Consider the following 26,057-nt stretch of genomic DNA (forward strand, 5'->3'; position numbering starts at 1 on the left):
CCCCTTGAAAGTGCACGCACTGAATGTGTGCACACGGTATGTGTGCACGTGTCCCCGTGTGTGTGTGAGCATGTGTGTGCACGGCCGCACGCCTGTGCCCGCATGTATGCACGTGCACGTGCATAGGTGCAGGCATGTGCACATGTGTGCGCATCTATGCTAATATATGTGTACATGCGTGTATGTGCCTTGGTTTGGGTTCCCACAGAGGCTGACCCAGAGACAAAGATTCAATTGCAGGTAGTTTACTGGGAGATGACCGCAGGTAGCACAGCAGGGGAGTGAGGAAGAAGACAGGAGAGGAAGGCAGTCTCAGTGCTCTCAAGCAAATTGCTGCTGTGAGCAACTGAAACTCAATCCAGAGGGGGCAGCCTGGGGGCCAGTGCACACCATGACCATTCCTCCCCCACAGAGGGCGGGAGTTGGGCCGCTGGGGGCAGGGGCAGCAGATAGGTGTGAAGGAGGATGGGACACAGGCGAACGTGGAGGCAGGCACCAGGTGTTACAGAAATGTTTATTACAAGGATAAATATACACAATGTGGGACATTAAAACTGCTGATCCTGGGCCTGTGGGACTTCAAGGGATGCAGGGAATGGAGGGCTGGGTGACACCTGGGGTGAGGGTGGACAGTGGGACAAGCTGGGTCAGCGGTGGATCCACAGTCCCAGGCTCTGAATGGGGCCTGGGAATGACCAGGGCCCCAGATCATGCACAAGGAGGCTGATAGAGTGAGCCCTGACAGGCTTGCCTTCCAGTGTGCTGCCTTCCTGCTTGCCTGCATGTCTCTCAAATTCTGGATGATCCCTAGTTGCTGGGGTGCGAGAGCAACTCTGAGTGGGGGCATCAGCAAAGAAGCACAAGGCTGGTCAGGGGCCCACTGCTGACTCCAGCATTCAGAAGTGGGAAAACATCATTGGTCTTTGAGAGACAGGCCCAACCTTCTTCTCTGAGTTGGTGGAGCCCTCAGAAATGATTGCAATTTGGTTCCAGCCCACGTGGTCCTGGCACAATTCAAACAGCTTGGAACGCCCCTTGGGAGGGTCCTGCAACATCCCTGCCCATGAATACTAAGGGTGATGGGAAAGCAAACCCCTTAGATAGATTCTCCTCATCCTTCTAGAGGGGCACCTCCTCCAGGAAGCCTTCCTGATCCCTGCTGGCTGCTCAGTCATGCCTGCCCTGTGTCACTCCTTTATCGAACTCACTGTACTCAGTGGGGCTTCTCCTCGCTGGTTTCCCATAGGACGTAAGGCCCTGAGCTCAGTGGCTGGTGGGCTGCTGATAGCACTCTCTCCATTTACCTGGGATGGTGCCCTCTTGGGGCCCCCCAGGAGGAGCCCAGAAAAAGATGATGGGAGCAGGGACCAGGGGCAGAGTGTGGAGCCCCAGGTGGTCCGGCAATATTTCAGGACCCCTGTCATCGCATCTGCTTTTCTTCCTGCACAGAGGAGCTCCAAGAACCTGGTCTTGGTGCAGTTTACATGCCTGGGACTCCCCCATCTAGAATCTATGGTGTCTCACAAGCCCTCAGGAGGGATAAGCACCACCCAGAGCCAGAAAGAGCAAGGGGCCCCCGTGTCTCCGTGTATCTCCCCCCTGGCTGGCTGGGATTGGGCATCAGGAGGCCAGATGGTGGAACTGGGGAAGCCAGGCTGTCCCCAGGGTAGAGACTCCTATGAGCTGAAAGGACTGGGTCAGGTCTCCTGTCCACCAGGTATCCCTTCCCTCCCTGCCACCTCCTGCTCTTTCTCTGTGGAGAGGTTGGCAGAGTTGGGTAATGGGCTGCCTGAGGGCAGAGACCCTCTGGGGAGCGGGCAGAATGGGCTGAGCTCCAAGCTGGCATCAAGCCAGAGGTGGGGCCTGCCTGGTTGGTGTGATGGGCAGCGCTACCCTCTCCTGCTTTCCAACACTGATTGGGCTGGAGAGTGGTGCCCCTGGCCCTGCTCTGGGGCTAGGAGCAGTGGGCACGAGGAAGTGAAGGCTGAGCCCTGCAGGCTGTGGCCCGGGAGGCGTCCCCACACCAGCCACCTCACGACTTGTCTCCAGGGGCAGGGCTTTCCAGAGAGTCTGCAACCTCAAGCCCCGCTGCCCCCTCAGTTGGAGCAGGGGAGTCAGGATGCCAGGCCCTACCGGCCACTAGCCATGGCCATTGTGGGACATGTAAGCTGCCAGAGCCACCACCACAGCCACATAGAGACCGGCCCCCACAGCAATGGAGAGTGTGGCCAGGAAGAGGGCCCTGCGGGAGGTGGTGCTGGCCAGGCGGAAATCCCCCTTGGAGATGGCCTTGCTGGTCTAGGGAGAGAGATGTGCTGATGAAAGAGGGCATCCCCATGCCCAGCCCAACTGCCCCCGCCCACCAGGCCCCTGCCCCCCTCCTGCATAGGCTTCTGCCAAGCCCTGCAGTGGAGGAAGGTGGCCAGAGTCCAAGGCCTGGACCCACGTGCTCTTACCCCCTGGGAGAAGTAGAAGGCGGCGATGCCCAGTGGCCAGAAGCAGCAGAGCATGGAGAAGATGGTGAGCCCCAGGTGGTCCCTGGGGGGCAGCGTGAGGAAGTTGTCTTCACTCTCACTCTCTGTGGAGGTTGTGTCACTCTGCAAAACACGGGTGGGGTTCCTGACCAGGCCCAGGACCGCCCAGGGGCAATGACGTGGTTCTCTTCTGCTTCGATGGAAGTGTCTAGGTTGGGCTCGGTGCTCTCTACCAAAAACCCTTAACAATGACCCATGGATTCCATCTTTAGGGATTTATCACAAGGAAAGAATGTAAGTATGTATGTATAGGCATGTTCGGCACCGGGTAGTGATTGTGAGAGATTGGAAACAATTGTCCCTTACAATGCCCAACGATCAGGAGGTTGACTTAATAAGTGATGGAATACTTACCATGGAATACCACGTAACCCTTTTAAAATCACCTGGTAAAAAGGTTACATTATGTGGAGCAACACTAAATATGTTGCTTAGAGAGAAAAATCAAGTTACAAAACTAGGCACATCTCTCTGGGGGACTAGGATGGGATAAAAACATGAATAAAAAATGACTAGAAGATCACCCACTACAATAATGTTATCTTTCCGTGGTTTTTGGCATTAACTGTATATTACTTATATGATTAAGAAAACAGGAACAATAAATGCTATTTAAAAATTAAACAGTCAACCCAAGCTAGTGTTTCTCAAAGTGTGGGTAGCAGTTGTGTCAAAGTGCCCCTGGGAGGTGCGACCCCAAGCCAGGCCTAATTAATCTCAATGCCTGGCTGTGGGCCTGGGAGTCTGTCTTTTAAATACATGTACCCACCTCCTCCTCCTCTTGGTCGTCGTCCTGTCCCTGCAGCTCCTCTTGAACCCCATAGGACACAGTCTGGATGGCGACATCCTCTTCTGCTTGGCCAGGGTCTGTGGACCACTCTGTGGGCCCAGCCTGGGGCTCCCTGCTCTCCGTGAAGCTGGTCTCACAGCTGCCTGCCCTGGGCTCCTTGACCTTGTCCCTCCCCAGGAGGCAGGTAGGCCTGTACCAGGCCTCCACGGCCAGCTGCAGAGACCCTGGGTCCAGGAGCTGGTGGGCGCGAGCAGGGTCAGCACCTCCTAGGAGGAAGGAGTAGAGCTTCTCCTGGCAGGACCAGCTGGGTGAGGCCTCGGGGTAGGGGTAGGGTCGGTGGAGGTGGGCGGGGCTCCCAGGCAGCAGCGGGTTCTGCAGCTCACTCAGACTCTCCATGGTTCTGGGGGCAGCTCCAGGAAAGGGAACCTGGGCCAGCTGGGCAGTCCTCAGAGAGCCTGCTGGGAGCACAAGACAGACAGACACTGAGGCCAGGGCGCCGGATGCAGGACTGGAAGGCTTATGAGCTGGGGTTCTGCAGTCTGACTTGCCTCAGACCCTGCCTTTATCACTGGCCAGAGGTGGGACCTTGACTTGGCTACTCAGCTTTTCAGAAACTTCTCCATTTCTTTGTCAGCAAATTGGGGATAACAGCTGTATCTAGCTCATAGAATTGGTTTGTTCATGTACCCACTCAACACACATTTATTGAGCACCAGCTCTATGCCAGGTGCTGTACACACAGATGCCGGGATATGATGGTGAGAGAGGTGGGAAGAAGGAGAGGAAGAGGGATGCACACTTTTTCTTCCCGGAGCTCACAGTCTGGTAGAGAAGATGGCTGCCCCAAGAAGTACCACAGGGGGTGTGAGGACAGAGGTGCAGGGAAGGCTTTTAAACAGATCTGAAGGAAGAGGACAAGTTGACAAGGTGAGGGGAGGGGGAACACATTTCATGCAGAGGCCAGATAAAGGGTGGCAGGTCTGAGAGCCTGGGAGAAGGCAGGTGAGGTTCAGGGTACAGAGGGAGGTGTGAGCTGGGTGTGGGGCATGCAGTCCTGTTGGGGTCTAAGATGCCCTCACAGGTCTTGGCAGGTGTGATAGGATGAGATTTGGATCCCGAAGCCTTTCAATGTTTATGTGTAGAAAGTGGCCTGGAGGGGGCTGGGCTGGCTAGTACATCATCTAGGAGGCTTTGCCATGGTTTCTGGTCAACTGAAGACAACTGGGACTCAATGAGGAGATAAAGAAAAAAGGACAAGCCCTGGCCGATGTGGCTGAGTTGGTTGAAGTGTTGTCCTGTACACCAACCAAAAGGCGGCGGATTCGATTCCCAGTCAGGGCACATACCCAGGTTGTGGGTTTGACGCCCCCGTTCAGGGTGTGGGCAAGAGGCAATCAATCAATGTTTCTCTCTTACACTCTATCCTTCCCTTCCTTTCTCTCTAAAAATCAATAAAAATATTTTTAGAAAACTAAAAAAAAAAAAAAAAAAAGAAAAAAAAGAATTCAAAGTCTGGCCAAGGGCCATTTCTACTTCTGCCCCAAGAGAAATGACTAGAGTCTAGAAAGCTGGTTCTTGGGAAACCTGGAGACAAAGCATGCTCCAGGAACAATGCCCAGGGGAAGGGACAGAGGGAGGGAGGAGAGGGACCAAGTGTTGAGAGTGTGGCCACGGGGGCCTGGACTCCCTGGCTGGCGTGCTATGAGGGAGGGGGGTGGGTGGTGGCCTGCCGGGAGGCAAAGCAGCAGGAAGAGGCTGCCATGCCTCAGGCTCTGAGCCCTGGGAGGTGCGGCCTCTCTAACAGAGGCTCCTGGAGGGGCACAAAGACCAGCATGTGGCCCAAGTGTCCGCCTCTTCATCCAGGAAGAGGACAGATGGTGCTGGAGACATTGGGCTGCCATGTGCCTGCGGGCTTTGTTGGTGCATTAACCAGCTGCGAGTAACACCTGGGCTGAGAGCAGCTGTGGCAGGAGCTTCTCCACACACAGAGATGGGCACACAGGCTTGGGAGGGGGTGGGCTTAGGTCACTGCTCTCCGTGCTCAGGAATGCAGGGGCCTGCTACTTCCTCCTCCTTTCTCACCAGGTCAACAATGCAGGGAGCCCCTCGGACTACAGGGATGTGGAGGGCTCCTTCCTGTAGGTGGGGAGTTGGGAGTGTCCACAACAGAGGTCTTGCAGGGCTAGGCTTGTGTCTGGGCTCCTCTGGGCAAATTCCAAGCAGGACTGGTCTCTTTTGACCCCCATGGGCAACTTCTGAGCCTGTCATAACTTCCCCTCCTCCAGCAGATGTGACCCACAAGTGCAGAGTTGGAGGTTATGTGACCATAAGGCTCATGGTTTGGTAGTTAGGTACACCAGGGTTCCATTCCTGAACCATCCCCATTAACATTTTGACTTGGCACTTCAGTTTTCCCACCTGTAATAAGAAGGGCTGAATTAAATGGTCACTGATGATGATGGCACTAACATTCACGATCCCATAGCCCCAAGGAGCCCCACAGAAGTGAAACGCCCCCACTCTTTGTCACCTTGCAAGAGTCCAGGGTAGACGAGCAGGCTCAGAGCCCAGTGAGGTGCAGAGTCCTCTCCTTCCCTCCATGGCCCCTCAGAACAGGATGAGGGGGGCAAAAGAAAGGCAAGACAGCTACTTGCCAGGTGGACCCTCGGGCTTCCCAACTCTCCCTGGGCTGCCCTAGTCCTATCCCCGCCTGCCCCTCATCTTTTCCTCCCTCTGGGATTGTAGGACATGGTTCTCAAAGGCCCCCCAGCCCCTCCACCAGCTGGTCTTAATTTACCCCCCTCTATGTATAGCCTTGAAGGTCCTTGTTGCCATTCATGTGGGCAGAGGTATGGAGGGCCTTTCAGCAGGGGTAAGGCAGAGAAGACCAGTCCCAGGGTCCTCAGAGCAGATGAATGCATCTAACTCACCCTGCCCTCTGCCCTGCTTTAGCAGGGTGAGCCCCCTGTTCAATCCCCCAGAAGGAAAAGAAGGATGCTTGTGGCCAGGAATGAGGCCCTGGGGCTCTGGAGACGTGAGGGCGTTTGCAGGGCACTTGTCCAGGGCAGGCAGGGCAGCTGGGTTCCAGCTCACCCTCCTGCTTTTGCCAACCACCTCTTTTGGTCAAAGTACATCCAGCTAAGCTTCTGGAACCCAAGTCACACAGCCTGTCCTGGACTGTGCCGTTAGGCAAGGCTTCTCAGCATTCATGGTACAAAGATGCATGATCCTGGGTTTTCACAATAAGAACAAACTGAAAGCCACCTGAGTGTCCAACAATCAGGGACGAGTTAAATAAATGATGGTACAAGACGAGGTGGTACAAGACCTTCCAGCAGGTCTACAAAGAGGAATGACAGGAGAAAATGCTCACTGCGGATTCAGTGAGAAGGCAGAAAAGATCGGTATGTGCACATAATTTCAACTCCAGCCAAGTGTCAACAGCGATTACCTCCAGGGGTGAGAGTGCGGGTGTTTCTTCCATTTTCTTTTTTACACCACGGGTTTTCGGTTTTCCACATTTATTTTTTTACAACGAGCATGTACTACTGTTAAACCAGAACAAATTAAGTGCATAGATTTCTTCTGAACTAAATTATCTAAAATCGGTTTAAAACTTCCCTAGGCTAGAGGGTTTCTTCTGGGTTTAGAGGCTGAGCACAGCATCAAAGCCTACCCTGACACACACAGATAGGCATGCACGTACACACACACACACACGTACACACACACACACACACACACACGCACACACACACACACACACACACACACACACGCACCTCCACTTCATGTTCTCCCCATAAACTGCTAGGGCCACACAAGAGTTCACTGAACTGATCCCAGGGACCCAGCACTGAGCTCTGGCCAGATGGAGGAGGTGGCAGGTCCCCAGGGCAGCCTTCTCTGCCCTTGACCTGGCCTGACCTCTTGGCCTGTTGCTTGTGGCTGCTCCTCCCTGCTCTCTGGGGTAAGAGACCAGTTTCAAAGCAGACCAATTTTCATTTCCACCTCTGCTGCCCGGGCTCCCTTGGACTGTGTGTGCTGTATTGTGTGCCTGCCTATGTCCTGGTGAGCATGCCTGTGTGAGAATGTGTGTGTGTAAGTGCACACTTGTCCAGAGGACGGCATGAAATGCCTGAAATTCTGAAGCTGAGCAGATTGCTCCAAATTGTGCATTTGGGCCTAGCTGTCTGGGCCCCACAGGAGGAGAGGGAGAGAAGATGCCTCTGGCTTGTTTCATTCTCAGCTGAGAACTGAGCTGAGCTAAGGTTTTCCAGTCCCTGCTTTGGGGATGGAGAGCACACTGCCACCTCTCAGACCAGGGACAGGAAGCCATCCAGGAGTCCACTAGAATCCAATTACAGCGTCCCACTGGAGTCTGATTGCACCTGAGTCCAATCATAATATAGTGCAACATCAGGTTGCTGATCTATAAAATGTATGGATGGGGTAGAAAGTGTTGATTTTTTAACAGCGCGGCTCAATATGACCCTGGGATTCTATTGGGAGAAGAAGAAGAATAACTTAACACGTACTGAGCTTTTGGCATGTGCCAGACACTCATTTCGACTCAATAATTCTAGTGGGAGAATAAAAATAGAATGGGCACTTCCTCTTCTAGCTGTGGCAGACAAACTCAGGTCACACAATACCTGCCAATAATAGCCAGAAAAGCTAGGGGAAACATGAGGGCATCGAAGAATCACCCAGGGGAGCAAGAATTTGAGGGGTCAGGGTTGCAGGACCCCAGGGGAAAAAGAAACAGAGAGGTGAGCCTGGCCCTTTGCACCACTTTCCCCTTCTTCTAGCACCATCAGAGGCCGGGGAGAAAAAACTGAAGGAGGAGGGGACCCAGGAAACAGTGCCGGTTTCCAGCCTCTTTAGGCTACCCCTCTTTCTGGTAGGAGCAAGCCAGAAAGCAGGCAGAAAGCAGGCTTTGAATCCACTCCGTCCCTCGGAGTAAGGTGTTCTGCACGCAGCCTGGCTGCCTTCCAGAAGCCAGCGTTGTCTCAGGGCTGTGCTTCTCACTTTAGTGTGTACCAACACCACCTGAGGACTCCTTAAACCCAGACTGTGGGTTTCCACCTCACCGTGTATGCTTCCAGATGGGCCTGGGCATGCACATCTGTACAAGTTCCCAGTGCTACTGGTGCTGCGGGTCCAGGGACCACGCTTTAAGAACCACTGCTCTGATAACCTACTGGAAAAAAAAAATAGCGAAGACATGTATAACCTGTAAGGTAATCGATGGGGAACATGAAATAATAAAAACACTTGACTATCCAAAATGAGACAAGATAGAAAAAGGGATATAGAACAAGTGAGACAAAATAGAAAACAAATAGTAAGATGTTAAACTTTCACCTGGTTATATCAACAATTACATTGACTGTGAACAAAATAAAATTGCCCATAAAAAGACAAGGATAGTCACATAGTGTATTAACCCATTTATATGGAATTTGAGAGGCAAAACTAGAGTGACAGGAAGAAGATCAGTGGTTGCAAAGAGCCAGGAGTTGAGGGAGGGGACTGACTACAAAAGGGCATGAGGATTTTTTTAATGGAGGGGCTGTTCTGTACTTTGATTGATTGTGGTAGTGGTTACGTGACTGTATTTCACAGAACTCACTGAATTGCATACTTAAAATTAATGGTTTTTATTAATGCATGTCAAAATGGATTTTTTTTGTCATTTATTTGTTTATTTATTTATTTATTTATTTATATTTTGTTAGTATTTTTAAATCCAAGTATATGTTTTTTTTTATTAATTTTTTGGAGAGAGAGGGAGAGAGAAACATTGATGTGAGAGAAACATCAATTGGTTGCCTTCCATATGTGATCTGACTGGGGATCAAACCTGAAACCCGGAAATGTGCCCAGACAGGGAATCAAAGTGGTGGCCGTTCAGTGCACAGAAGGATGCTCAACCAACCAGGCCACTCTGGCTGGGCTGGATTTTTAAAATAACAAAATCCTGCCCTAGCCGGCTTGGCTCAGTGGATAGAGCGTCGGCCTGCAGACTGAGGGGTCCCGGGTTCGATTCCAGCCAGGGGCACATGCCTGGGTTGCAGGTTCGTTCCCCAGTCGGGGGTGTGCAGGAGGCAGCCAATCGATGATTCTCTCTCATCATTGATGTTTCTATCTCTCTCCCCTTCTCCCTTCCTCTCTAAAATCAATAAAGAAATATATATATATATACAAACTCCCACTACATGCTGCTTTTAGCAATGCACCTTAAATATAAAAATACAAAAAAGTTCAAAGAAAAAGAATAAAATATTGATACCAACACCTCACACTTATCAATTTCTTATGTGTTCCAGGCACAATTCTAAATGCTGCCTATCATCTCATTTAATTCTTACAGTAGCCCTATGAAGTCTGTGCCATCATCATCTCCATTTTACAGATTAAGACACAAGGGCATAAGAAAGTTAAAGGTGCCCACAGGCACACAGCTGGTGAGTGGTGAGCTGGACGTGACCCCTAGAATATGACTGCAGAGTCACTGTGCCTAGTGCCACTCTAGGTCAGATACCATTTACTGAGTGTTTGCTTGGTTCTGAACACCAGGCCAAGTGCTTCAAATGCAGTATCTCATTTAATCCTTTCTCTGTTGCATGTGGGGGAACTGCAGCTCAGAGAGGTTTAAATAGGGTTCCGGAGATCACAGCTGGAGCATGGCAGAGCCCCATTTGGCCCAGGTCTGTCTGACCTGAGCTCACGCTGGCCTGAACAGCATCGAGTTCTCCAGGTGAGCTGCAGGGTGGGGCCTGGTTCTCCAGGTTAGCTGCAGGTTTGTTGCACACAATACCTGGGAAGAGGCATCATGAACACTATAGTTTTTTTAAAAAAAAGGCCAAAGGGATAGTGTGTATAACTAGGTGTTGGGTCATATCCTTGGGGTGGGGCCAGCCCTTATCAGAACCCTACAAAATTATAATTAGCAACTGTTCACTGCATGAAGCTAGCTATTATTATTTCCCATTTTTCAGGTAAAGAAACGGACACTCAGAAAAGTTAAGTCACTTGCCCAGGATTAAACAGTGACCGACTGGACTTCAACCCAAGTTTAATTGAGTCCAAAGTCTCGCCTTTCACTACGATGTCTTTCAGAGCCTACCTGTGTATAGAAGGTCAGGATAAATTGTGTGGATTTGATCCTGGACGGGTTAAAAACCAGAGGCCTCAGCGAAGGGAATGGGACAAAGGAGCTTTTAATAAAAGATTAAGAGATTTGGAGTGATCTAGTAGCTCAGGGGTGGCTGCCTAGATAACCTTAAGGTCTGGATTCAGATAAATGCAGAGCCATTGTGAAAAGCTGAACTCTTCACCTTGCTATCTCTCAGTGCAGCAGGAGAGAATGCCTCTAAACTGAAAGATCAAAGCAAGAACTTCCGAGTCAGGCAGAAGATTAAACATGAATGATTAAAATCAGGGAAAAGGCGAAACCTTTAACAAAAGGCGAGAGACTACCTTCAAGTCAGATACTATGTAAGCTGTTGTACACACTGTGAAGTGTGGCGATGGTGGCTGTCGGTAATGGCTTGGGGCTGGATTTGATGATTTCTGGCCCATAAGCAAGGAAGCCACCAAGGTAGCTGGGGGTCATGGCTGTAGCTCCCTGCATCTGGCAGTGAAGAGAGAAAGTCGGGTAAAGAAGGGGAGGAAGGGGAGTCAGAATCAAGGGAACATGGGGAACTTGGCTCTCTTTGCTTCAGTTTATCTCGGGAAGCTAACGCAATTAATTATCCTTGCTTTCTCCTCTGTCTTCAACAGCTCCCAACTCCCGATCCTTCCTAACAAGCACTTAAACATATTGTTTTCTTCCTTGCTAGAAAATAAATCAACTGCCGTGGCTGTAAAACCTGGCTGTAGTCCTAGCTGGTTTGGCTCAGTGGATAGAACGTTGGCCTGTGGACTAAAGGGCCCCGGGTTTGATTCCAGCCAAGGGCACATGCTCAGGTTGTGGGCTCGATCCCCAGTGAGGGGCGTGCAAGAGGCAGATGATCAATGATTCTCTCTCATCATTGATGTTTCTATCTCTCTCACCCTCTCCCTTCCTCTCTGAAATCAATAAAAATATATTAAAAACAAACAAACAAACAAAAACCTGGCTGTAAATGCTCTGACATCCCTCCCATTGGGAAGCGGGGGCCTAGGTCCCCCTCTCTAATCGGAGTGGGTGTGACTGCTTCAACCCCAGAGCACAGCAAAAGTGATGCTACGTGACTCCAAAGCCGGTGACATAGGTCAGGCATCTTTCACCGCTTTTGGAACCCTGAGCTGCCTGTACGTGGTTGGACTGCTCTGAGGCCGCCATGCTGGAGAAGCGGTGTGTGTGGATCCTCCTGTCAATGGCGCCTGCTGAGCCCAGCCTTCCCGTCATCCTCGAGATGCCAGATGCGCGAGTGAAGCCATCTTGGACTCTCCAAACCAGCCCACATGTCCGCTGAATACCACTGGGTGACCTCTTCAGCGCGTGCCACAGGGAGAGCATAATCACCCAGCTCAACCCTGCATGGCTTTCTGACCCCCAAAGTCCTGAGGTATAATAAGATGCCTTTTGTTTTAGCTGCTAAGTTCTGGGGCAGTCAGGCAGCAACAGATAACTGGAACATCCTTCCTCAGTGCTAGTTCCCTCAGCTCCTGTCTCCTCTCTCTCCTTCACTTTATAGCCGTGTTTCTCAGAAGTATTGTCTCTACTCACATCAGGATACTTCAGCTCCCGGCTCAAAAGCCACTCCTTCAGGGAGGGTGTCCCTACCTCCTCAGTCTGGATTGAAGTTCCCTGCTTCTCTGCTCTTCAGGCTCCAGCTCTTCCTCTCAGAAAGCTGATCACAGCCTTTACTTACATATGTGTGATTCATTGATTAGCATCTTTCTCCCTTACCAGACTGTGAGCTTCAAGAGAATGGGGATTGCCTCGGTCTTCCTCATCCTTGCAGCCCCTTGCCGGGCATAGAGTGGGGACTTAAACAGTTGACCTCATGAGTGAATGAGTGAGCTAGGTGTGCTGGGCCTCCCTCATAAGAAAGTACGTTCTAGGAGCTGGGATGGATGGAGCACATCTGGCCAGGACACTTTTGGTTCTACACAACCAACATTTCTTGAGCAGTTACGAGGGATGCAAAAATAAACAAGAAGTGGTAGCTGCTTGAGGAGGGGTGGGGAAGACAGACTAGTAAATATGAAATTTCAATACAATGGAGTCAGTTGTGTTAGCAGCACACAGAGAGCTATGGGACACTGATAAGGGACTTGTATCCTGGGATGGGAGTGGAGGCGATGATGGGAACCATGAAGAGGCTTTCAGAGCAGGTGACATCTGAAGTGAGCCTTCAGGAAAGAAGATGAGTCATCCAGGTGAGATGAGGGAAGGGCATTTCCAGCAGAGGAAACAGCACAGAAACATGGGCTGCTGGTATGAAGGAGAGGCCAGGGTGGCTTGGTATTGATGGAATGAGGAGAAGGGGAAGGGCCTTATACTCCATACGGAGTTTTTTTCCTGTAGACAGTGGGGAGCCCATGATAGTTGTAGCAAGGGAGTGGTATGGTTGTACCTGTGTTTTAGAGCACTCTGGTTAGCAGCAGTGGGTAGAAAGAATTAGAGGTGAATGAAAAGGGAGGCTAGGAGTCCTGTAAAGAGACTATTGTGAAAACGGAGGCAGGAGAGGACAAGGACCTGAACCTGATCTATGGCTGCACTGGGGATCGAGCCCGCAACCCGGGCTTGTGCCCTGACCAGGAATCAAACCATGACCTCCTGGTTCATAGGTCTACACTCAACCACTGAGCCACACTGGCCAGGCCCTGGCTGCCTTCTTGTACCTAACTTCCAAGGAAATCCATACCAGCTACCTGTGCTAGTCAACACCTCCTTTATTCATAAGTCTGCATGGACAAGGAATAATGAATACATGAAAAGAAAAGAAAAGGATGAAATAAAGAGAACAATTGACATAAGATAAAAACATCCAAATTATAGAAAAGATCTTTATAATTTTTTGAATTCATATTCTCACAGATATATAAGGGGATGTTACATACATAAAATGATAACAGGCTGCTATGAAAAAGGAGCAACAAAAGAACATGAAAGAATTTGGAAAATTGAAAATAATTGTCTAAATTTTAAAGAATTTAATGGAGAGAGTTGGCAATAGAATAAACACAGTTAAAGGCTAACTTTTTTTGTTAATCTTCACCCAAGGATATGTTTTTATTGATTTTTAATAAGAGAAGAAGGGGGAGACAGAGAGAGAAAAACATTGATAGGTTGCCTCCCATATACACCCCTATGCGTGGATCAGACCCATGACCTAGGTATGTGCCCTGATCAGAATAGAACTTGCAACCTTTCTGGTGCATGGGACAATGCTCCAACCAACTGAGCCACCCAGCCAGGGCAAGACTAACTTTTTAATGTAAAAGAAAAAGTTACTAAACTTCCCCACGGTATAGAGCAAAAAGATGAAGTAGGTGAAATAAAGTTAAGAGATGTGGATGAAAGTCCCAGAGTTCCAAATCAGTCTAGGACAGTGGTTCTCAACCTTCCTAATGCCGCGACCCTTTAACACAGTTCCTCATGTTGTGGTGACCCCCAACCATAAAATTATTTTCGTTGCTACTTCATAACTGTAATTTTGCTACTGTTATGAATGGTAATGTAGATATCTGATATGCAGGATTTATTTTCATTGTTACAAATTGAACATAATTAAAGCATAGTGATTAATCACAAAAACAATATGTAATTATATATGTGTTTTCCGATGGTCTTAGACGACCCCTGTGAAAGGGTTGTTCGACCCCCAAAGGGGTGGCGACCCACAGGTTGAGAACCACTGATCTAGTAGGAGTTTCAGAAAGACTGTAGGAAAATAATAATTAAAAGAACAGAAGCAGCCGAAACCGGTTTGGCTCAGTGGATAGAGCGTCGGCCTGTGGACTGAGAGGTCCCAGGTTTGATTCCGGTCAAGGGCATGTACCTGGGTTGCGGGCATATCCCCAGTGGGAGGTGTGCAGGAGGCAGCTGATTGATGATTCTCTCTCATCGATGTTTCTAACTCTCTATCTCTCTCCCTTCCTCTCTGTAAAAAATCAATAAAATATATATAAAAATAAATAAATAAATAAATAAAAGAACAGAAGCAGAGCCCAGTGTGCTCAGTGGTTTTAGTGCCTGCCCGCACACCGAAGGGTTGTGGGTTCGGGCACATACCTGTAAGCTCCCCTTGCCCCCCCCCCCCCCCCCCGATCCAGGTGCATGCGGGAGGCAACCAATTGATGTGTCTCTCTCACATCGATGTTTCTCTGCCTTTCTGTCTCTCAGTGTCTCTCTCTTCCCCTCCCTCCCTTCCACTCTCTAAAAATCAATGGAAAAAATATCCTCGGGTGAGGATTAAAAAAAGAACAGAAGCAGAAAGTGTTTCCTGAGCTGAAAGAAAAAAGAATACTTACATTGAAAAGGCTCACCAAGTACTGAGCTGGAAAAATCACACACACACACACACACACACACACACACACACACACACACGAGAAAGATGGGAAAGAGAAGTGGATGCGTTTGGTCTTGAAGTGTCTTTGAGATACTAGGGTAAAAACTCCATGTGGCAATTAAATGTATGAAGTTGAAGCCCTGGGTAGTGGTCAGGGCTGGAGAGAGATGTGAGAATTATTGAAGGACCTATGGAGAGGGAGGAGAAGAGAAGAGCAAGGAAGGGAGAGAAGAGGGCCGAGAAGGGAACCCAGGGAAGGGGACACGCAGCTGAACACGTCTCAGCTCCCAAGTCTTCTAAGGCGCTGTCTTCCAGAGAACAAAAGTCTACCCTGTTTTCTATCCACTGCCACCTGCGCCCCATGCGCTGGACTGCCTCTCTCTCAGAGCACAATCCCCCTGCCTGGGGGATGGGAATGTGGCTGACAAGGGTGAAAATTGCTGGGAAGATTGAGGTGGTGGCACCACTACTCAAATTAGTCCATTTTCGGGCAGAAATTAAATCTTTATTCTCGCTGAAACAACCTGTCTCTCTACTGAAGCAGCTCATTCCCAACCACTTACAGCAAACAGAGCATCTGATGGCAGAAGACAGCACACATAATGGGGAGGTAGAGCATGGGGCCCTCGCTCCCTCCTTGGTTTGCTTGGGGTGGGGGTGGTGGCAGCTGCGGAAGGAGAAAGAAGAGAGAAGAAGGGAGGAGACAAGAGAAGAGAGAACCTGGATGCAAAGAGCAGGGATGAGATCAGTTTTCATGGTCCCCTGGCTAGTAGCAGAAGGGACCGCGCTCCAGGCAGGATGACTACCAAGCCCCTGAGAAGGGAATGGGGTTGGAAAATACCCAAGGTTTGAGGAACTGAAATGTTTCTTCTTCCCTAAGTGCAGGCTGCTGCTTCCACTTCTTCCTCCCTTGAGTGGTGTACTTTGGGGGTGGAAGTCCCTCTGGGATGTAGAAATGAATTTGTCTTTGAATCCAAAGGTAATGAATGATGTGCAGATATCTCCAGATATTCTCTTATTATTTTGTGTGTGCCACCCAGGGGAAGGGGCCTGCATATGTGTATTTCAATGTTTCCATCTCTCTCTTACACACACACACACACACACACACACACACACACACACACACACTCACTTCATTTCTTAATGGCATTCATCTCTTCCTCTTCTTCAGACCTCTCTTGCCTCCAGCCCCAGATAACCAAGATCATCCAATCAGGTGCCCGGGTTGACTCCTTTCTTCCCTTTGAAGTCTTGCAGAGGGAGGGGGCAGGAGGGAGGGGAACACAAGAAGTAGCCAGTGGTAGTTTTTCCCTGCTGGGAGAGAAGCCAGATGTGCCTGCCTGGTGATCAGCGATGCCCTGAACCCTGACAGCTCTGGGGCTAGAGTGTCCACCCAGACAGCTGTAGAAGGAGGGGTGGTGCATGGTTCTATCCCCAGCAGCAGGCCAGCACCCCCCACAGACCAGTCTTGCAGAAAATAAAGCCCCTCTCCACGGTTGCTGCTGCCTCTGCTGCTGTCACTTTGTTATAAAGGTTAGTGACTGTCCATTAACTCTGAGGAGCTGATTCTTGCCAGTGCTGCACCGGCAGCTGGGAGCCAGAAAGTGCTGACATGGGGGGAGGGAGTGGTGGTGGGTAAGCAGGGGAGGTCACTGGCATGGCCTACTCAGCCCTCCCCAAGTGCCAATTAGCTAAGGTTTTCCTGCACATCAGCCAGGCCTGCCACAGTTGAGGAAAATTATTGTCAGAGAAGCTCATTTTGTTTTTATATTAAAAACGTTCTCCCCAGGGATGGATCTTTCCTGGCTGTCCCCTCCTTCAGTCTTCTTAGGTGGGGGATCCCAATCAGGCAGGATCCCTGGGAGGAGATGTCCAAGGACAGGGTCCCTGGCCGTTGGCTACTCACAAAGGATGTTAGCGGGGAGTGATTTCCTAGCCTTTTGGCCTGGAGGCAGCAGCCCTCCCAACTCAGCAACTCTGTACACATTCCTGGCTTTCCCAGGAAAATAAGGAAGACTAGGAGATCTTAAGAAAACACTAAAACTATAAATATCATTTCCTAAGTTCTTATTTCCTCATTCCACTGCATTCATAAAATCCAGTTCTTCATTGAAAGGACTTTAACCTACTCTTCAGATCAGGTTTGTGAAGCTGGTATCCTGTGTTCAAGGAGAACTTAGGGATTTGTGGGCTGGGAATAGCCCTCAGATGGCCCCACAGAACATTCGAACTCATAGTCTTAAAACTCATCTAGTTCAACCTTCTTTTACTGAAGTGAAAACTAAAGCTTACAGAAGGGAAGGGACAGCCTGAGACAGTCACTGGCAGATCTGGGATCAGAACACAGGGCTCCTGACTTCCATTCAAATGTTTTTCTTCTGAGATATTTTAACACTTTGCTCTTGTATTTTACACCCAATTACTGAGTCCTTGCTATCTTTCAGGTGCTATGGGGGAGGTGGGGTGTTGAAGGAGGCAAAGAGATGAAAACAACATAATCCTTGCCTTCAAGGAGCTGTTTCCCTAGATCTGTGATTTTTTTTTGGGAAAAATAAAAACTGTGAGTCAGGCTCTCACCCTATATCGTCTTCTATAGGTGATGATGGAAGAGTAGACAGGGAGGGAACTCTTTTACTTTCTCAAGTTTAATAAGTTAGGTTTCACTGACTCTGGGACCTCAGGGAGGCCAAGGACAAAGGGAACCACAGCCAGGCTGGGAGAAAAGGGTGTAAGGGTGGCAGTGAGCAGGTCACTGACAGCAGGTCTGGCTGGTGGTAGGAATAGTGGTAACAGCTCACACCAATATGGCAACGCACAGTCGACAACCTTTCAATCAGGTACATGGTTTCATGGAGTCCCAAGACAATTCTCTGAGGTGAGCAGAGCAGCTACGTTACCCCCACTTTAGGGATGAGGAAACTGAGGTTCAGAGAACTCAGATAATTGGCCAAAAGCCAGTAGATGCCAGCGTCCAGCCAGGAACTCCTAGCCCAGTGCTCGTTCTACCACGGTGGGTGGGGAAGTTGTGCTGGGATGAGAGGATGGGGATAAAGCAGTGGTCAGCCACAGTGACAGGCCAGTCTTCCTCTACGCAGTTTTATTTTGATTGCTACATTCTGGCACGCAGAGAACTCTGCTCTGAAGACCCGGAAGCACTTTGCAGGCCCGAATGATCTCATTCAGCTCCCTCTTGCCAAAAGAGGAAGGACTCCAGATAGAGATTCTGTCTAGGGTCACCAGCATTCTGCCACATAACAGACAACAGGACTCAGGGTCTCCCACTCTTTGCCCTCATGCACCAAGCAGTGTGATGCAAAACCAACCTCTTTCCTTGAGAGTCAAGAGGGCCACAGGATAAAATTAAGGTATCTTCTGGTACCTCCTTCCTTCCATGGAGAAATGGCTGAATAGGTGTTGAGGGGCCTGGCCCATGCCTTGGCCCAAGGGTCATTGCAGGGCAAAGAAATCTTGAGGCAGTCCCCCTAATGAGCAGGGTTGGGGGAGGAGAGGGAAGCTGGAGAAGCTGGTTCAGATTTCCCTAGTGTCGCAGAGCCCTGGTGGGGACTGGGACACCCGGAGTCTGGACACTCGTGAGCATTTCTTGTGGGGCAGGGTGAATCAGAGCTGCCTGAGGTTGGGGTCAAGGCCTGGTGGTGTGGGATCAGGGTACCCAGGTGCCTGCCTGCGCCCCAGTCCCTCAGGCGCCTCTCACCCTGTAGGATGAGCGGAAGGGATGGACTTAGCGCGATCTCTGGCAGAGCCCGCATCCCTGAGAGGGGCCCCAGCTCAATCCCGGTTCAGCGCCTGGCTCTGCGCTCCCGATGCGCCCCCAGACGGCCTCTTACCTGTCCTGCCGAGGACGGTCCCGCCTCCTTCGCGGGGCTCGGGGGCCCGGCATGGGCCGGTGAGCGACAGCGCCCTCGCCTCGTGGCTGCGGTGGAACTCCCAGGAGGGCACCTCTGCTCCGGGCCCCGGGTCGCGGCCACTGCCGCCGCTTCAGCACCACGGACAGCTCCCGCCTTCTGCCAGCCGCCGCCGCCCGCCCCGCCCCGCGTGGTCCCGGGAGCCCCGCATCCCGGCCCGGCCCTGCCGCCGCCGCGCAGCCCTTAGCCCGGCCCGAGGCGGCTCCGCGCTGACTTGGGAGAACAGCCAGGAGGGTCCCCCCTCTTCCCCGCCTCCCGCCGCCGCCGCCTCCCTCTCGCCTCCGTGCTTCGTGCTCCCTTCCACGCTCCCGAATCAGCCCACCAGGGCGCTCCGGACCCAGCTCCGGGGCGGGGCGGGGCGGAGCGGGAAGCCCGGGAGCCCAGAGGAGGCGGCAGAGCAAGAGGCGAGAGGCAGCCACGGGCTTCTCTGGCTCCTGGAGCTCAGTCCTCTCTCCCAGCCCTTCTTCCCACCCTGCTCTCGTGCTCCCCCAGAAGCGATGTGTGGTCCTCCCGCTTCTTGAAGCATTTTTGGAGCGCCTAGGCGCCCAAGCCCTGAGATTTAATATGAATATGCCCTAAAGAGAAAAACAAGCAAATAAAAATCATTTATTGAGCGCTTACTATTTATCAGACACCGCGCAGGATTTTATGTTTTTAAGCAATATAATCTCATTTAATTTTTAAAACTACTCTAACAGGCAATACAGTCCTTCTCCTACCCCCCCCCCCCCCCCCCCCCCGCCTTCATTTTACTCACAAAGACCCTGGGCTCATAGAGATGAAGTCTCTTCATGTGGTGAGAACAGTACTGTGCTGGGAAATGCATGGGCTTGAAAGACCATGGACCTAAATTTTGCTCCTGGTCTCCCACTGACTAACTGGACTAGTACAATCTTGAGCAAATTACTTAACCTCTCAAAGCCTCAGGTTTCTCATTAGCAAAATGGGGGAGCTGTAGCCACCTCATAGGAGTCACATGAGGACAAAGCGAGAGGACATATGTGACACATTGGCTCCAAATAGGCCCTCAGTGGGTGAGCATTCCCCTCAGTTCTCCCAGAGAGATCTGAGCCTGAGCCCAGGGCCTCCGGCTGCTCTGTCTCCCCCACTGGGCTGCTCTTTATCACCCCTCACTTCAGTTTTCTTTTTGTAGCATGGGGACACCCTCATCTTGAGTGTCATGAATGGATGAGGCTATTTTTCAAGCTCCCCACAAGGTCTTGAGTCTCACCACAGTGCCAGGAGGTTGGGAGGGGAGAGTATTCTTGTTTTCTGAAGGTAAACAAGGCCAAAAAGTGAACCCCAGAGCAGGGTGAAGCTGGCCAGGACTGGAAGGAGGCCCTGGGGATGGCGCTGGCAGTGTGAGCTGCCCCCTCCCCACATCCAAGGATGCCATAGCACACTGAATGGTGGGCTCCCAGACCCCTCACTCCCACATAACATGGGGCATCTGGAGCAGTTCCATTTAGCTCCCAACAGGCTCAGTCTGAGGCAGAAGTCCTACCCCCCGCCTGCCTTTCTGGTCATGGAGCTTGGGTCTCTTCCTCTTCGGGGCTGGGCAGAAAGCTCCCTCAGCCTTGCAGTCTGTCTCGGGGCTGGTATTGGTGTTTATCCTGTTGGGTGTTAAATATATTCTTGTTCCTATTGACCCTGCCCCAGTAGAGGGAGGCCTCGAGGTTAGGAAGGCTCTTGAACCACTCATCTGAGGCCTATTCAGCATCTGTACAAATAAACACACACATACACCCCCTCCCACACACACATGAGACACTGGCCCCATGTGTCTACATGCCTTCTTGCACCTTTGGTCCCCTCACAGGGGCTCATGGCCCCCTATTTGGCCTTGGCCTCCTTCTGTTTCTTTCCTCTGTATCTTGGCTTTGCTCCATGTCTGGGCTGCATACCGAATTACCAATCAAAAGGATAATAAAAAAGCCAGTGAAGCAAAGCGGCATATACATTCCAAATACTAATGTTGATAATTATATGCTGTTGCCTGGAGGGGAAACTTCAAGAGAGGCCATTGGTATTGTGTCAAGGGCCCTGGCCTGGGCACCAAGAGACCCGAGTCCAGTCTGGTCTTTGTCATTAATTGTCTGTGTGCATTTAGGCAGTCCCTAATCTCCCCGGGCCTTTGCTTCCTTAGGTTTCCAAGCCTCCTCAGCAGCTTTGAAGAAACTGTAGGGCAATCAGCACCAAGAGTTTCCTTTGAGAAAATTACCTCTTATCCCTCACAAGACAGAGGGAGTGGCTCAGAAACTGAAGAACCTATAACTTTGCAAAGTTTTCATTCCATTTCACACTCTCTTCCTTTCTCAGCAAGCTCTCCCAGCTTTGTAAGGAAGGTCAGATCACCCCTGGACTCTAGAGAAGACAAGGTATAAGCCATAGTCAGGGGCCCTGAAGGAGCTGTCATGAAGGGTGGTGGGGTAGAAAGACATGTTAACCAACAATTCCAGCACATTGCGATCAATGCTATTCTAGGGTAAGTGAAACGTGCACAGAGAAGGACACAATTAGCTCTGCGTGAGAAGTCCCTGGAGGCTTACTGGAGGAGGTGACATTTGAGCTGAGTTTTTCTAAAGGATGAGACATTCACCAGGAAGATCAGGAGAGAAGGACATTCTGGGTAGAAAGGCTGGAATGAAGAGACAAGGCTGGAAGACTGGTGAGAAAGCTACAGTAGTGTCCAGTGAGGAGATGGTGAGAACAAGGCAAACTCAGTAGGATGGAGAGCAGGAGACAGGCTTGAGACACTTCTGGGGGAGAACAGAGAGGAGAGATGAGGAGATATGGGTTGTAGGCATCAAGAGCAATGTTGGGCCTGGCCTGTGTGACACAGTAGATGAGATTGACCTGTGAACCAGGCGGTCACGGTTCAATTCCTGGTCAGGGCACCTGCCCAGTTTGCAGGCTCGATCCCCAGTGAGGGGCATGTGGGAGGCAGCCGATCAATGATTCTCTCTCATCATTGATGTTTCTATCTCTCTCTCCCTCTCCCTTCCTCTCTAGAATCAATTAAAAATATATTTTTTTAATATATTTTATTGATTTTTGACAGAGAGGAAGGGAGAGAGATAGAGAGAGTTAGAAACATCGATGAGAGAGAAACATCGATCAGCTGCCTCCTGCACACCCCCTACTGGGGATGTGCCCGCAACCCAGGTCCATGCCCTTGACCAGAATCGAACCTGGGACCTTTCAGTCTGCAGGCCGACGCTCTATCCACTGAGACAAACCGGTTTTGGCTAAAAATATTTTTTAAAAAGAGTAATGTTGGGGCCTCCTGCTTCTGGGAAGCTGATGCTACCTCCAAGAATGAAGGGAACAAATTCTGCTTACACTGTAATGTTGTTGAGTGCTATAAACCTCTTAGTTTCTATTTTTTTATACTGTCTGTTTCAATTTTATTCTACCTTTAGTTCCTAGGGATTTTTCTTAGGCCCCCCAAACCTCCCATCTTATCTTGAATGTCTTAGTGGAAAAGGGAAAGGCTCATGAGTGGGCCAGGAGAGTTCAGTGGGGGCAGAGCAGTCCTGGAAGGCTTCCTGGAGGAGATAGCAGGTGTCCTAGCTGGGACCAGAGCAAGGTGCACAGAAAAGGGACAAAGTAGGCACTGGGTGAAAACCTTGAAGAAGATGCCTTTATGTCCTGTTCTGTTCCCACCTCTCTGATATTCTCAAGGAGAATCCTATGGGCTCTTTTTTCTTGTTGGAGTCTGTTCTGGTTGCTAATTTCCACCTAGGGACTTCCCCTCGTAAGCTCTTTCATGCACAGACTTTTAGCTCTTTCTTCAAGGGGTTGATTTGCTCACAGCTTTCCCAAGGACATGTAAATCAGCACCAAGTGTCGGGAGATCTGCTTCACCACCTGCATCAACAGGCCACACATTGGAAGTGATGTTCCCCATAAGAGGGGAGGCGAGCCCCACCTCCAGCCCAGTGAGCTCAGTACCTCCAAGTCAAGCTCATGGTCAAGGCCACATGGGTTTCTGGGTATAAGCAGGTCGTGGGGACCTGCTTATACCCAGTTCTTGATTCTCATAAACATCTATCATTCCCACATTACCGGTGAGAGAAATGTGTCTCAGAGAGCAACACTCAGTCAAAGGAAAGAGGCGTGAAATTGATGCATGATCCTGCCTTTTCCCTGTCCTTGAAGCTTCTGCCAGCCAGTGTGTGTGTGTGTGTGTGTGTGTGTGTGTGTGTGTGTGTGTGTGTAGGGTAGTGTGTGCTTGTCCCGAGGTGACTTTCTTAGGAAAGACTTTTCTCCCTCTATGTGTAGAAAAACACTTCCGACTGATAACCACTGATCAAGCACTTAATGTATTTAGGGAACAGCGTGGGTCCTGAGGGTACACAGAGTTAAAAGATATGGCCCTGGCCATCAGACACAGCATTATTTTAGCTGTGGAATAGGCCAAATACACACAAATATAAAGAGGTGACAAGCCCGAGTTCTTTAACAGTGCCCTGCCTGCACATGTGTTGTTCTGTTTCCTTGAAATCCCCCGCCACACTCACCCACAGGCCCCTAAAATCTCAGCTCAGGTGTTTCCTCAGCCTGGGCTGGATTCCCCCCCCTCTAGCTTCCTGTAATATTCTGTATTGCCTACCACAGGAATCAACACACTATCCTTTTAAATCTTACTTGCCTCTCTCTCTCCCACCTGACTCTGAGCTTCACGGAGGACAGGGCTGTATTGTTCATCTTCGGTACCTAGCTTGTGTCTGGCGTAAGTAGACACTTAATAGACATCTGTTTAAAAGGAAAAAAAGCAACCATTCCCCTTGTACTGCCTCCAGCATATAAGCTCTAAGGTCCCTTGCAGCTCTCACGTACTGTGACTTTACGCTTGACAGTCGAGGCATTGTTTTCATTGGGGCTGGATCTGGCTTGGCTTATTAGTGAAGGAAACCACCTCACCGCTGCCCCCTTTTCTCCCTCAGGGACAGAAACATAATCCCAGCAGGAACAACAGTGGCAACCTGTGGCTTACTTCACCTCCCTTTTATTAGAGTGACCAGGGCTGGCAGGAGTCCACTCCTAACAAGGTCTCTGCCTAGTTACCTGGTTGCTGGTAAGGGGATCAAAGTTTTTCCACCCCAAAGTGTGCCCCTTGTTGTATTGATTTTAAGCTAGTTATTGAAAAAAACAAATGACTCAATAAGAAATGTTGACCCTCCCCCTGACTAAAGCAATTCAGATAAAAAAAAAATCTACCCTACACACACACACACACACACACACACACACACACACACACACATCCCCAACACACTGGGTGGCAGAAACTTCAAGGACAGGGAAAAGGAGGGAGGGAGCCTTACCATGATATCCTTAGAACACATGAATTAGCACATATGTGACAGACAGGAACAAACATTGTTTCTGGATGGCCCCACAAGAATTTGTTTGCCGTATGTTTGCTCTTTCTACTACCTGCGAATTACCTACTTTCCCTTGGGAATCCCAACCCCTGCCCTGCTTCTCTTTTGTCTGGAATAAAATATAAGCCTCAACTGCCCAGTGTGTTTCCCATCTCACATTTTATGGCACCCTCAGCATAAACTGTGTGCACTCTCTCCTGTTAATCTGTCTCTGTTAATTTGGCGATTAGCCCAGCTAGAAGAATTTTCCTTTATATATCAGGGGAGCTCACGAACGCAGCCCTCCACTACCACAGTCGCAGGGGTCAGCACATCCCGAGTGCAATGGATAAGCCTCGATCAGGAAAACCACCTTTGTGATGGTGGCATCTCCTCTGCCAAGTAAATACACCAGCTCGAAGAATTTAGAAGGTGGGAGGAAAGTTATATTTTTTTACATCCCCACACTGGGGCAGGTGAGACTGAGAAAACCCAGTGGTTAGGCAAAACAGAGCACTCTGGAAGGGAAAGCATGCAGAAGTATTTGCGGATTAGGAAGGCAAGGAAATTTGATGAAAACAAACATTCAAAATACCTGCCAGGCTTTTAATAATGTCAGAGGAGAAGAGCCTGGAGGAAAAAGATAAGAAACACATTTATTTCCTCTGCCAGACCACACCAACTCTCCTCCCACCCCACCCCAGCCCCACCCCCTGTGTTTTGCCCTTAGAAAACAATGGTGGGATTTCTTAGGCGAGCTGCATGGCGCCACTCCTACAAGTAGGTAAACCTGGAGGGAAAATTTACAGCTCCTCTGGGGTGTGTTGCTGTCCGTAGTGCTGAATTCCCAGTAGTACCTAGTCCTAGAGGCCTCTGAGTCTTAGCCGGGTTCATTGGCCCCCACAGATGACCCAGCCAATGGCTGATAGGAAGAAGTTGGGCTGCGGACAAGGAAGACTGGAGAGCCTGTCTGGAAAGATAGGTTTACAGTACATTATCTAAAACCCTTGGAGCCAGATGTTTTTCAGAAGTCAGAATTTTTCAGATTTTAACAAAGTAATGTGGTGCATCTACCATATATTATGTAAAACCCTTAGTGAGGTTCCCGGGCAGCACCACATAATCAAACAATCAATATGTCCTCAGAAAAAAATGTATGACTGGTCATCCCAAGTATGATTAATAGAGACATTACTTAGCCTCATGGCATTTCAGGGTCTTCCTCCAAATGAGTTCATTCACTGTAGACTTACAAAAAAGCTTTTGGTTTTAGAGTGTTTTGGAGTTCAAGATTTTGGTTGAGGGATTGCCATCCCACAGTGGTTCCAGCCCTTGGGTTCCACTTAGAGCATTTGACCTGCAAAAATTCCTATGGTTGATTGAATTTTCTAAGCTTGTAAATTTACGGACTGGTGGTGCGTAATAATGGCTACCAGCCCTATTGACTGCCCACTCCCTGTCAGGCTCTGTACTAAGTGTTTGACATCCATTTATCTCTCTGATCCTTACCACTATCCTGGGAGGCAGGATTGTCCCCTTTTCACAGATGAGGAAACTGAGGTTCGTAGATGTTAAATAACCTACCTGAAATCATAAGCTGGTAAATGGTGGGGCCAGGGATTTGAATGAGTGCCTGCATTGCCTTACTACTCTTAACCTTGTCTTCATTATTAAGGGAGTTGGTTCGAGTGTGAGTAAGGGGATTACATTGCTGCCAGTTTAGTTTGGGGTGGGCTTTTAGTTAGCCTTACTGTGAAATGACATATATTTATATTTACAGCATACATCTCAAGTTTTTAAAAATTATGAAAGTAATGATTTTTCATGAAGTAGAGGAGTGAAGGATAAAAGGTTGCTTTCTGGTTCTTTTTTTAGTATTTTTTTTTGGGGGGGCTGCTTCCTGTTTATGGCCTCCCCAGGTCCAT

At 49.9% G+C, this 26,057-nt stretch overlaps 1 protein-coding gene and 1 pseudogene across 2 annotated transcripts; both read right to left on the reverse strand.

Moving 5' to 3' along the window:
* Positions 1-672: 672 nt before the first annotated feature.
* SYNDIG1L (synapse differentiation inducing 1 like) lies at positions 673-19,193 on the reverse strand. Of its 2 annotated transcripts, none has more exons than XM_036312938.1 (4): positions 18,686-19,193; positions 3,304-3,779; positions 2,457-2,597; positions 673-2,298 (listed from the first exon to the last, which is right to left on the reverse strand). In XM_036312938.1, the coding sequence occupies exons 2-4, from the start codon at positions 3,718-3,720 to the stop codon at positions 2,140-2,142; spliced, it is 717 nt and encodes a 238-aa protein (XP_036168831.1). In that variant the 5' UTR covers positions 3,721-3,779; positions 18,686-19,193; the 3' UTR covers positions 673-2,139. The 2 variants fall into 2 exon arrangements, with proteins under 2 accessions (XP_036168831.1, XP_036168823.1); XM_036312930.1 differs by having other exon boundaries at positions 3,304-3,782.
* Positions 19,194-24,412: 5,219 nt separating this feature from the next.
* LOC118662505 lies at positions 24,413-24,542 on the reverse strand (annotated as a pseudogene).
* Between the last annotated feature and the right edge of the window lie 1,515 nt (positions 24,543-26,057).

The sequence above is a fragment of the Myotis myotis genome, unplaced genomic scaffold (assembly GCF_014108235.1).
Source record: "Myotis myotis isolate mMyoMyo1 unplaced genomic scaffold, mMyoMyo1.p scaffold_m19_p_1, whole genome shotgun sequence".
Classification (NCBI taxonomy): domain Eukaryota; kingdom Metazoa; phylum Chordata; class Mammalia; order Chiroptera; family Vespertilionidae; genus Myotis; species Myotis myotis.

Bases quoted from the DNA above. Each gene is read 5' to 3' on its own strand.
- SYNDIG1L (XM_036312938.1), bottom strand. From the start codon at position 3,720: ATGGAGAGTCTGAGTGAGCTGCAGAACCCGCTGCTGCCTGGGAGCCCC. The intron at 2,598-3,303 runs GTGGGTACATGT...CGTGTTTTGCAG, and splicing joins ACGACCAAGAGGAGGAGGAG to AGTGACACAACCTCCACAGA. The intron at 2,299-2,456 runs GTAAGAGCACGT...CTCTCTCCCTAG, and splicing joins CCTTCTACTTCTCCCAGGGG to ACCAGCAAGGCCATCTCCAA.